At 38.8% G+C, this 12,319-nt stretch overlaps 1 protein-coding gene across 1 annotated transcript in view; it reads left to right on the top strand.

Annotated features, from left to right (window-relative positions):
- cdk13 (cyclin dependent kinase 13) overlaps window positions 1-12,319 on the top strand; it is a 77,633-nt gene that overhangs the window by 16,305 nt on the left and 49,009 nt on the right. The window contains exons 3-4 of the mRNA XM_072571164.1: window positions 1,651-1,824; window positions 9,757-9,896. Coding sequence (XP_072427265.1) covers window positions 1,651-1,824; window positions 9,757-9,896 — 314 coding nt within the window. The remainder of the gene's footprint in view (window positions 1-1,650; window positions 1,825-9,756; window positions 9,897-12,319) is intronic.

The raw sequence follows: 12,319 nt of genomic DNA, 5'->3' as shown, positions 1-12,319 counted from the left end.
ATATAATCTGAAAATGAGTGCCCAACCAAAGGAGATTTTGGCAGGGTGAGCAACCTTTGTTCAATAATATTAGGTTTATATTGGATCTAAACAGAGGAAATTAAGAGGATTTCAGAACCTGGAGCCTTAGTGAATTGAGGCGTATTGACCTATCCCTTCAGTTTGACATGGCTGACCTTCTACCTCAGCTGCATTTTCTCTATGTCCATAATTATCTTATCCAAAATTCTGTCGATCTAGAAATGATGATGCTGTTGGAACTTGGGAAATATGGCAGTCAGTTGCGTGTGGAAAGATTGCTCTCTAGTGTGACAAACATAACCCAAATCGTCTTGAAATGGCATCTTGAGTATTGTATGGTATTGGCTTCTTTACTTAAGGAAGCAAGTGAATGTGTTGAAAGCAGTTCTGAGAAGAGACACAAGACTAGTATATCAAATGGCAGTTTGCCCACATTAGCCATTCAGTCACAGTTGTGATTTGCCCTCGGCTTGGCATGCCCTATAGGAAATATGGTCCCTTCGAGCTGAGAGGGGAATAGATTTTGAGAAAGTGACGTGTTTTAGTGAATTTGCCCTTTGTACAGGGGTACTCTTCCTCTTCGCTTGAAAGGAGAAACTGGGAACATTCTCCCAGGAGTGTTTTCAGATTGGGGCCGGTGGTTTTTTTTGATTTAATGAAGAAGGAAAATTTCCCATTGGCAGGACGGTGGGTGCTCAGTGTGGGACGTGGAATTGAGGGCAACAGGATAAAGAACCAAAGGGGGAGATGGATTGAAGAAAGTGGTATAAAGGACATTTAAAAGGCATCTGGATGGATACCTGGATAGGAAAGGTTTAAAGGGATATGGGGCCAAATGGTGACAAGTGGGACTAGATCAGTTTAGGATATCTGGTCCGCATGAATGCCTTGGCCCGAAGGGTCTGTTTCCATACAGTATGACTGTATTAAATACCCTTGATGACCGAGCATGCATTTTATTTGTGATAGAGAATTCTAAACTTTATTGTCCTTTGTATTGAAAATTTTTCACAGCAGCAGATCCTTTACTCTGCAGTTGTGACTCTCTATTTTGGACTTTTCCAAACAACAGCTTGCGTTCCACCCTTGTTTTACCAGCAAACTTGGATGCAGGCTACTCAACTTCATCAAATTAACTGATTTCTACTTAAGGAATATGAACTCAAAAATGATCTGTTTATTCCTTCTCTACTTTGTCTGTTAATCTACCGTCCATCCAAATCCAGTCTAAAGTGGGTTAGATTTTGAACTGTTGCACTTCTGGATTGCCAGTTATAGAGCTACTTAAGCAATTCACTTTCTCTAGACTACATTTGTATGTATTGTGCTATCATCTGCCCTATCACTAACGTTTGTCAATTTGTGTATCTTTGACTCAGGTAAATTGTGGAAAAAAAAAGCAAAATTCATGTTTAATAAATGGCTGACAAGACTTGAATTTATGACTGCAACAGTGCTAAACAGGCACTTTAAGTAATACACTGAAGTCAAAGGGAAAGATCTTTTTGAATGATCCTATCTCATTCTGAAGAGCTTGTTGACCTTGATTTTCCCAAGTTTTATTTGAATGGGGAAACATTATAGTAACATTTGATTCTCTCCTCTTGAGTCTGTGTTTTCTAATTACAGTCCAAAGGATGGCTTTATAACAAAGAACACAAAGAAGGATCCTGAACGGAAGACCCGGCACTTACTAACAGACCTTCCATTGCCACCTGAACTTCCAGGGTCTGATTTGCCATCTCCTAAAACTCCTGAAGAAAAGAAAGCACCTGTTGTGTCACAGATTAAAAAACGACCCAAGTGAGTAAAAATATTTGTGAGATGCTAAAGATCAGCCTTTTCCACATTATGGTAGATGATTCCAGGTATTTGTAGCATGGCATCTGTATGCGCATGAAAATGAATATTTGCAAGTGCCCTAGAAATTTAGATAAGATGGTTTTCTTGTGTGCTGCTTTTGAGATCTACATTTTTCCATGCACCAGGGATAATGGTCTATTTATTTTTATATCATGTATTCTCTCTCCAATTCTCAGGAATCAAACTTAAGAATTGTGTTTGGGAAAACTGATTTAATTTTTCTGACATTCCTTTCATCTCGTCCACTAGTAGATCTTCTGCATTGCCTGTAGTGACTTGTTTGATAGCATTTAGAGTTGTTATTAATTAAATGTAATGGGTAATATGTGTCAGTGCAATACTTGTATGATATGTACAGTGTGCATAGGTCTTATGCTATATAAATGTTTACCTTTCTGTTTATAAATGTATAATGATTTTGTAGATAATTCATTTGTTTGTGAAATAAGTTGAGCAAAGGATGGAATCGTTTGCAACGGAATGGATATAGTTGCACTGCTGTTACAGGGGTCTGAGTAAAAGAATGAAAATAGATTTTGAACTAGAAGGTTAGGAAAATGTTGGAAACTGACAATTACTTAAAAAAAAAGTAAAGCAGCAAGAAATACAAAAACACAGTAAGAACCTCCAAGAAGGAAGACAGTGGCTAAAATGAACATCGATTCCTCAGTCTCCGCCTCTAAAGAATCAATAATGGGAAACACTGAAATGACAAAACCTTAGACAAAATATTTGCTCAATCTCTATGTTAAACATTTTTTAAAAAACCCAATAATTACACGAGAAATTGAGGTGTCAAAGAAAACCTTAAATAATCGCTATTGTAGGAGGGGAAAAAAAGGCAAGAAAAACTAACCTGACCAACAGATGACAGCTCTCCTGGGTTTGATAGTTGCATCCTCCGCCTTTTAAAAATAAATGGCTGCAGAAATAGTAGATACATTGTTTTTCATGTTTGAGACTATCCTAGATTCTGGAAAGGTTCCAGTGACATGGAAAACCAAACTCTAACACCTCTTTTCAACATAGGAGACGACAAAGAGCAGGGCACTGGGCCAATTATCCTAATATCTGTAATTGGGGAAATTGCTGCCATACATAGGAATTAGTAGCAGTACCTTAGAAAACTGTAATACAATAAAGGAGAGTCCGCGTGGTTTCGTGAAAGAGAAATTATCTTTGATAAAAATGTTTGAGTTGATCTAACGAGGGTAGAAACAGCAGCGGAGGAAGTGAGGCATGCAGATGCTGGAGACCAGAGTTGAAAAATGTGGTGCTGGAAAAGCGCAGCAGGCCAGGCAGCATCCGAGGAGCAGGGCTTATGCCTGAAACGTCGATTCTCCTGCTCCTCGGATGCTGCCTGGTCTGCTGCACTTTTCCAACACCACACTTTTCAATTGTAGAAACAGCAGCACCAATACGCAGATTATTTGAATTTCCGAAAGGCATTTGATAAGGTGGCACATGATGTTGGGGTTAATACATTAGTATGGATTAGAGGTTTGTTAAACTTAGAGTTGGGTTAACTTGGTCATTTTCTGGTTGGTCAAGTATAACTAGCAGAGTGTTTCAGAGAAATGGGTGCTGGGATCTTCTTTAAATTTATATTGACTCTATTGCTGTAATGAGGAAAAAGTGAGGACTGCAGATGCTGGGGATCAGAGCTTAAAAATGTGTTGATGGAAAAGCGCAGCAGGTCAGGCAGCATCAAAGGGGAAGGAGAATCGATGTTTCGGGCATAAGCCCTTCTTCAGGAATCCTGAAGAAGGGCTTATGCCCGAAACGTCGATTCTCCTTCTCCTTTGATGCTGCCTGACCTGCTGCGCTTTTCCACCAACACATTTTTAAGCTCTGTTGCTGTAATGACTTGTATGAAGAACTTGGGCATTGAAACTAAATTTGCTGGTGATCCAAAGATAACAGTAGATAGATTGAGTGGACAGAAGTTTGACAAATGGAGTATAATGTGGGAACTGCAAAGTTCTTCAGTTTAGTAGGAAGAAGAGAAAAGATGAGTATTAATTAAGTAGGGAAAGATTGATCTTGGTGTTCTCATATGTGAATTAGCAAAGATTGCCATACAAGAACAGCAAGAAATTTAAAAAGGCAAATGGAACATTGGCTGGTATTGCAAGGGGAAATGGATTAGAGAAATATGTGAAATCATTAGTGCAGTTGTATGATGCATTACTGAGACTGTACCCAGTGGATATTGTACAGGTTTGGTTGCCTTACCAATTCAGTTGCAATGGATGTGCTTGCAATTGAAGTGATTGTGAAATGGTTCACTAGGCTGAGTTTTAGAATGAAGGACTTGTCTAATGAAGAAAACTTGAGTAACTGACTCTGTTGTGAAAATGAAGGGTGATATCTTTGAAATGTATAAACCTCTGAGGGGGTTTGATAGGTTGGGTGCAGAACTAGGGACCACAGTTTCGAAAGGGTGCCTCTTATTTAAGATGGAGATGAGGAGGAATTTATTCCATCGGGTTCATTGTTGAGTGGGGATGGGAGAATTACAAAGATTAGGCCAGGTTTTTTAATATGTTTGAGGTTGAGTTAGATTAATTTTAATCTGTGGAGGTTATGGGGTAAGACAGAAAACGCCACATCTGTATCAGCAATGATTTGATTAAATGATAGAGTAGGCTTTATAGGCCAAATGGCCTTCTCTTGTTCCTGTTTCTTTTGAAGGTGGTTGTGTATACATATTTGAGTTTCAAATAAATGTTTGTGGAACTTTCTTGCTTTACTTGTAGAGCTGATGTCAAAAATGTATAACAATAGTAGTCAAAGTCTGCTTAAATTGATTTTTTTCCTCAAACGAGTATTTTTAATGTTTATGAAGGATTATCCTGTTGTCATTTGTTTAGATGTGGGGCTGTTTGTCTCCATTAATAACCCTGTTGTGATGCCGCAACCTGTGCTAGCTTACTGCATTCACGCTTGTGCTGGTAAGTAGCAAGTACATTTCACTTGAACTGCAGCATCACCACCAAGACTCCCCTTATATCTTGACCAAACTGCTGGATTTCTGAGGATTGATGAGAAGATGATCTTCACCAACTAAGTTTGATTGGAGGAATGCTGTCAAGGCGAGAGATTTTGGAGTACAGGTGATGAAGAATCCTACTTGCACATCATGTTTGCCTAATAGTACCTTCTCACTAGTGCTGGCATTTAGGGGAGGAAAAGTTCTACATTCCAACTTCTGTGCAATTATCTCAGAAAGCTGATAAATCAATTTGTGGAAGCTACAGTAGCATTTCTTTTCGGTCAGTATGAGGAAGATTCTCTCATATTCTTCTGCACTGCCTCCTACTGATCAGTGAAGGCATGCTTCCAGAAACCCAATCTGTCTTTTGACCGTGTAGGAGAACTACAAACATTGTCTTCGAAACTAAAGAAATCCAAGGGAAAGGATATATTTTGCATAGACCTCAAACATTGCTGCATAGTTGCAACAATCCTTTGCAGTGGTTTGGAGACAGTCCTTCAGCTAGGTAAAAATAATGACTGCAGATGCTGGAAACCAGATTCTGGATTAGAACTGCTGGAAAAGCACAGCAGTTCAGGCAGCATCCAAGGGGCAGTACCTCGATGCTGCCTGAACTGCTGTGCTTTTTCAGCACCTCGAATCCAGAAGACAGTCCCTTCAATCTGGATTGCCATGAAGCAAGGCTGTGTGATTACACCAGCTTTCTTCACATACTGCAGCCTGTTTGTGAAGTCCTTTCCAGTAGGTTGTGAGTATGCTTGAAGCTTTTCAATCTCAATAGGCTAAGAGCTAAGGTGACCCTTCAACCTATCCACCACTTATATATGAACTGCATTTGTGGCCCCCTTGCAAGTGAGATTCTGACCATTCACAATATCAGCAAGAGCTGAACTCTCTACTAGCAAGTCCAGAAATCCTCAAGCACCTACCAGTTATTGTTAGTGATGGAGAGACTTGGATATTACTTTCTATATCTTGGCACCTACCTTTCTCATTTAGTCACCCTCAAAAATGAGATTCACAGAATCATTTGGGCCAGCACAGCTGTGTACAATTGTGCTGCTGAATTCTTGACGACCGAGAACTCCAAAACAGGGCAAAGCCTTTCAGCCTGTTCTTAACCATCATTTTTTGATAATGGGAGTGAGACTTGAGTCACCTGGCAAGCACCTGTGAGCATTGGAGCGTTTCCACCTGAAGTTTTTGCTTCATCTGTAAGGCAAGTGAATTCCACAATCCTCGCCAGTGCCAATTTCTCCACAACCATTATCACGCACCATAAGTTCAGCTGATATGCATATTACATGCGCACGCTATGTAATTTGGTTGAGATCCTGTTCTTGACCACAGCTCAAGGATGGTATTGAATTTCTCGGAAGTAAATGTTTGAAGGGGTCTCGGAAGATATTATTGAAAAGGGACTCATTGGTATTTGAGGAAAATGCAGTAAATAGTACCATGTAGCTTGTCTCATCCATCTAGCTGAACATATTTGGAGACTGACCCAAAAAAGACAAAAGTAGAAGGAGAGGGATCAGAAAGCTTTTCCTGAAGGAAATTCCTGTCCTGACTGTCCAAACACTTGTGGCTGCAGTCAACTGAGGGAACACAAATCATGATGCCTTACAAACAACACTTTTTTTTCAGTTCAAGGGATTGTCAAATAAACTTTTGATGTCAGATTGAACAAGCAACCATGATTGTCAAGGTTTGAGGCATTGGACTACTTGGGTACTGCAGCACGGCCTGGATAACATTCAGGCTTTGGATGAATGCAGTGTTCGTGCCAGCCTATAATCATTGAAGGGAGAATCTGACCATTTCCCTATTACATTCAATGGTTGCGAACATATCAGGTTTATCGTTAACCAGACACTTAACTGGGTTTGTCCATAATGCAAGAATTGGTCAGAACCTGGGAATTCTGTGGTGAATAACTCACCTGACAAGAGCAAGTAGAGGCTAACAATACTGTGATGAGTGTCTCACTTCTTGACCCTCCCTAATGGCATTATGGGCCAACCCACAGCCAGTGGACAGCAAGAGATCAAGAAGGTAGCTCACCGCCACCACCTCAAGGACAATTAGGAATGGTCAATAAATGTTGCCATGCCAGCAATGCCTAGATCCCACAAATGATTAAAAAAATGCCTGTCCATCCACCAGGAAACACAGTGGGAGTGTATTGGAGTACTTGCTGATCTTTTACAACGATTGGGTCAAAGTTCTGGAATTGCCCTGCGAACAGCACTGTAAGTGAACTTGCATCAGATTCACCACAGCAATTCAAGAAGGTAACTCATCATCACATCAATTACAAATATAAATGAGCTAGAGATGTTGACCTTGCTAATAAAACATCTCGCAAAAGGAGAAAAAAGGAAAATGAAACAAAAGGGGAAAAGTTTGTCAACGTGAATTCTACAGTCATTTAGCCACTGCCACATTGGTTAGCATCCAACTTCTGTATTAACAAAACCTGTTGTGAATGATGACTGTATGTAGCCTGTAGGTACTGTGTGATATTTCATATCTCATCATGCCCTTTTTCTTCCTCTTTATAATGGAATCCTGAATGACCTACTTGGAGTTTTGAATAATGCAATTTATGCAATCTAATTTGTAGCAGCTCAGCTTTCTAAAGACCAAATTCAGCCAAAATAGTGCACAGAATGCTTGTGATCTTGTGGTATGTTCACAGCGAAATAAATTGATAAGGTGTGCAAGTGTAAAGTTTGTTCATGAACAAAATGCAAGTTTTTGAATTGTGTTCTCAATAACACATTTACATCAGGCCGTATAGGGCTTGCTGTCTACCTAGGTCTGCCTCTGCTCTAGTGAGAATGTTCCCAAGAAACAAGCTACTGTTCAAAAGTAATTAGTCTATTAACTTACTTGGCATCCTTGATTGATTTCATACTTGTGTCCATGTATACCACTGTTTTATTTCATTCTTGGAATCTGGGCATTTTTGCATTTGTTACTCAACACTCCATGTTTCCCAGACTTATTTGGTGCTTTTCACTTTCTGAAGTGTGAAAGTTCTGTTTTTAGGAAGCTACTAATGATTCTTCTGAATTCCTTCATAATTAGATGTTAAATTACCAAAAAGGTATAATCATGAACCAAAAATAAGAATATAATATGGTACCGTCTCAGTTCTGATGCACATTTGTATTTTCAGACTTAATGCCCTTTCTGATTCACTGTCATTCAAATTCTATCAAATAAATTGAGTAAACAGCTTCTGTGGTGAGATTTCTTTCTTCACTTCCAAGTTGTTTTTCTTTAAGTCATCTCTTCTGTCTGCTTCCTCATATCTACCTTTAATTATCTGGGAATTTGTTTATTGCTCAGAATTCCATGAGCGCTCCATAGTGTCTTTCCACTTTTGGATGTGCAATATGCTCTCTAGTTCCTCATTTGTCCAATATATTTCAGTTGTCTGCTTCAGTATCAATTCTTAGTGAGCACATTCATCTACTGTTGCAGAGCCATGTCTCTCCCTTTTAAATTAATTTGTTTGCAATGTTTTCTTTGGTATAAAGGTTTAGGATTTCTTGAAATTATATTTTTACTTGCCCATTTAGGCTGTAATTTTAACATAAGTAGACTACAGATCTTTTGAGCTAATAATTTAGCATTTCAGCGTTCAAGCCATTTAAGCTTAGAGGTTGCATCTAAGAAATGAGCAGTCATTCATCTAGTGTGGCAGGCAATTCAACATAAACATGAGCAGGTATTTATTCAGATTAAATAAGGTATGAAAGATTATATTGGTGCATATCATAGAAATCATTCAAAGCATTTCAAAAATCAGTAATTAGAATGACCTTCGTGTTAAAAGTACTGAGTGCTTCACTGATCCCTTTGGCTAGATAATGTATTGTTTAGAGCTGAGCATTCCAATTACATGCCTAAATGTTACTGACTTTCTCATCTCAACTGGTCAGTGGAACACTCCCTTTTGATTATGGCTGCTGTTTGGAACAGCTGATCCACTGATAGGTAAGAAAGAAAATGAGCACTCCCCGTCACTGTTCTCAAGGATATACTAGATTGATGTGTTGCCATTTCCAGTCAAGTTAGATGAAAAATCCACAATACTGAGGGCAGAGAGCAGAGCTGTATCAAACTATTTCACTGCACTTCTGACAAAAATGGTGCTGTTGTCCACAAGGTTGTGAGAACTTGTATGAAAAACCAAGTTTATGGAAGATCAGCTGGTTCTCCTGGCTTTTTAGTTTGAAACAAGCAAATGCATTTGATCTGTGTGTTGGGTATGGGAGATTAACCATGCTGGATAAAGCCAGGCTCACTGAGCTTGAAGACTGCCTCTTTTTCTAAAACTGAAGAAACCCTTAGATCTACCCCAGATATCATTATCTGCATCCCTTCTCATTATGTCCTAGAATTGGTGGTCCTCTCTAGTCTGTTTAACCACGTACCTTCACACAGATAAATCTGTTTCTTCCATCTGTCATGAGTTATCACCTTATTTTGCTGCCTATCATTCTCAGCCAGTTGCGGGGAAGACCCAAGAAAGGCAAATATGAAAAGAGCAACTTTCTTTCAACTTTTTTCAAATGACAACAGTTTGAAAGAGCTTCCCTTGGACAGGGAAATGCCCTCTGAAGAAAATATTGACAATGTGTGAGATGTGACCCAGGGGGTGTTGAGTTTGTTGCTAAGTTTCTTGGAAGGCACAAGACCCTTCAGAGATCTGCTGAATGGTGTCACATAACTAGTTGTTGTTTAAATGCTGTTCTGTGTCAATCAGCTAATTGTATTGAACTGAATTGTATCATTATTGTTCACTCCAATTCTTTTGCTTATGCTTTTTGAAGTTTGTAATTGAAATGTTTTATTTCTAGAATCTGTGGACCTCGGCATGGTGAGACTGTAATAGCAGAAATTGATTGGGGTAAACGCTGTGTCGACAAGTTCGACATTATTGGAATAATTGGTGAAGGAACTTATGGACAAGTCTACAAAGCTAAGGATAAAGATGCTGGTAAAATTATATTCTTTGTGTGTTTCATTCAGTGAAATGCAAAATTAATTTTTATAAATGAGTGTTAATTTGAAGTAAAGATAATTTTGTTATTCTCTCAGTAAATTCCTACAGTTCTCTCCTTCCTTGATCATTCTTATACTTGAGTCACCCCTTCCATGGTCAGAAGGGTAACTTGTAACATTGTTCTGAGGCCTTTACCAATTCCATCTTGCAGCAGGCAAATTTCGTCAAAATGTCACATTAAAAGCCAGGTCCTGTTCACAACCTAGAAATTTGCTACGATATTAAGTTACACTGTTTTACAATTTAAAGAACTATGAAGAAAGAATCCAGTGGGTGTGAATATTACATTAGTTATGCATTTTCACTGTACAAGTGTTTTGTATTTTTGCTCAGACCTGAATGAGCTAAGGTTGCAAGTATTTTCCAATGAGAGGCAGACAAGAGTGCCTCTATTTCACATCCTCCAATATCTGGTATTTTAGATTTTTGTATTTCTCCTATTGTATAACCTTTTAAAAAATAACTTTTTTATTTTTACAGAATTTTATTCCCATTCAATGTTGGATGCACTTGCAAAACCAATATTTGTTACGCATCATGAATTGCCCTTGAACTAAGCGCCTTGCTGGAGCATTTCAGAGGGCAGTTAAGAGTCAACCTCATTGCTGTGTCTCACTTGCATGTAGTGAGTCGAGAGTACGGTGCTGGAAAAGCACAGCAGGCCAGACGGCATCCGAGGAGCAGGATGAAGGGCTTATGCCCGAAACGTCCATTCGCCTGCTCCTTGGATGCTGCCTGACCTGCTGTGCTTTTCCAGCAACACACACTCAACTCTGATCTCCAGCATCTGCAGTCCTCACTTTCTTCCTCTAAATTACATGTAGTTCAGGTCAAATGAGGACAACAGATTTCCTTCCCTAAAGGACGTTAATAAATCAGATGGAAATTGATAGTTTCTGTGTGACCATTACTGGTCACTTCAATATCAGATTTTTTAATTGTTTTGTTTAATTGAATTCGGGTTCCATTTCCTGCATGGTGGAATTTGAGCTTATCCTCCGATATTAGCCCCGACCTCTAGATTACTAGCTCAGTGATATTATTTGAACAATTTCCTCATCTCCTCTTGATTCTTTGTGTCTGCTGAATAGGAATAGTATAACACCTGACAGTTAAAGGGATGTGGAAGGAAATAATTGTAGGATACCTTGAACTTTACATTGCATGTGGTCACCTTTGATTTATTTCTCTCCTTGCTAAGTACACGTTATATGGAAGTATTATTCAGTCTACAATCATACCTATAGTCAATTTTTCATATTGTCTGCTTTACTGTCTTCTCTGGATAAACATTTATTTTTTATACATAGGTTCTAGCACTGAACACAACCAAGTAGTTCTATAATGACAATGTGTATGTTAACTTAAATTAAGCTCTTTTTAACATGATGGTTTTTTTTATCCCTCTTTACTTGTTTTGAGGCTTGAGCTAGCTTCAGTCCCAGGGCAAAACACAAATGGATAGATGGATTCAAAACTGACAGTTTTTAATAATTTGTTTAATTTGCAAGAAACAATTGGATTCCTTGGTGTCACCCATTCACCTGCCTCAGTGCTTTGACCCTGAGTTTAAGATCTGTGACCAAAGACAGGATTCAATTTGTCAATTTTTGCTGACAGGAGGGATTTTGATTTTCTTTAAGAGGTAATATTACTGCAATTTTATGCATGTAACTTCTGTTGGAAGAAAATATGTTGATATGCTTTATGTAACTGGAACAAAATATGTTTGCTGGCTGAGCCAGTTTTTTTGCCTTCTCTGGCTCAGGTGGAACTTGTATCACCAAGTCTCCGTTCACTCCATGCAAAGGTGCATATAACCCAGTATTTAGACAGAGTTACAGCCTCTGATAACCAGGGCTCTGTCTGGAATGGACTCCATTCCTGCACCTGACTCTCTAGTTTGAATGTTACTGTTAAGACAAAAGCTAATTCATTTGATCTTGGTAGGGTGAATCAATTAACAGTGTGCAATTTTAATCTTTGGTATCTTGACATGCAGGGTACACCAAACTGAGAGAATTAATAGATCGTTTAAAATGTTTGTTTTTAGAATGTTGAAATTATTAGTAGTAACATAATTTACTATTTACCCTTTGTAGGACGGAGGTAATTGAACATCAGTGATATATCACAAGACTGCAGAGACCGTAAAACTATAAGAAACTGGAACAGCTCAAGACCACTTGGTCCCTTGAGCCCTCTCAGCCATTCAATATGATCATGGCTGATCCAACATTCCTTATGTCCACTTTGGCCTCTTCTTCATAACCTTAGATTCTTGATCAGTAGGGGAATCAATCTTAACCTTAAATACACACAAGGACTTTGCCACAGAGAGCTGTGGAAACAAGGAA

This window comes from Chiloscyllium punctatum, chromosome 5 (assembly GCF_047496795.1).
Source record: "Chiloscyllium punctatum isolate Juve2018m chromosome 5, sChiPun1.3, whole genome shotgun sequence".
In the NCBI taxonomy this organism is placed as follows: Eukaryota; Metazoa; Chordata; class Chondrichthyes; order Orectolobiformes; family Hemiscylliidae; genus Chiloscyllium; species Chiloscyllium punctatum.
Note: the sequence above shows the minus strand (reverse complement) of the source record. Positions and strands in the feature narration are given on the sequence as shown.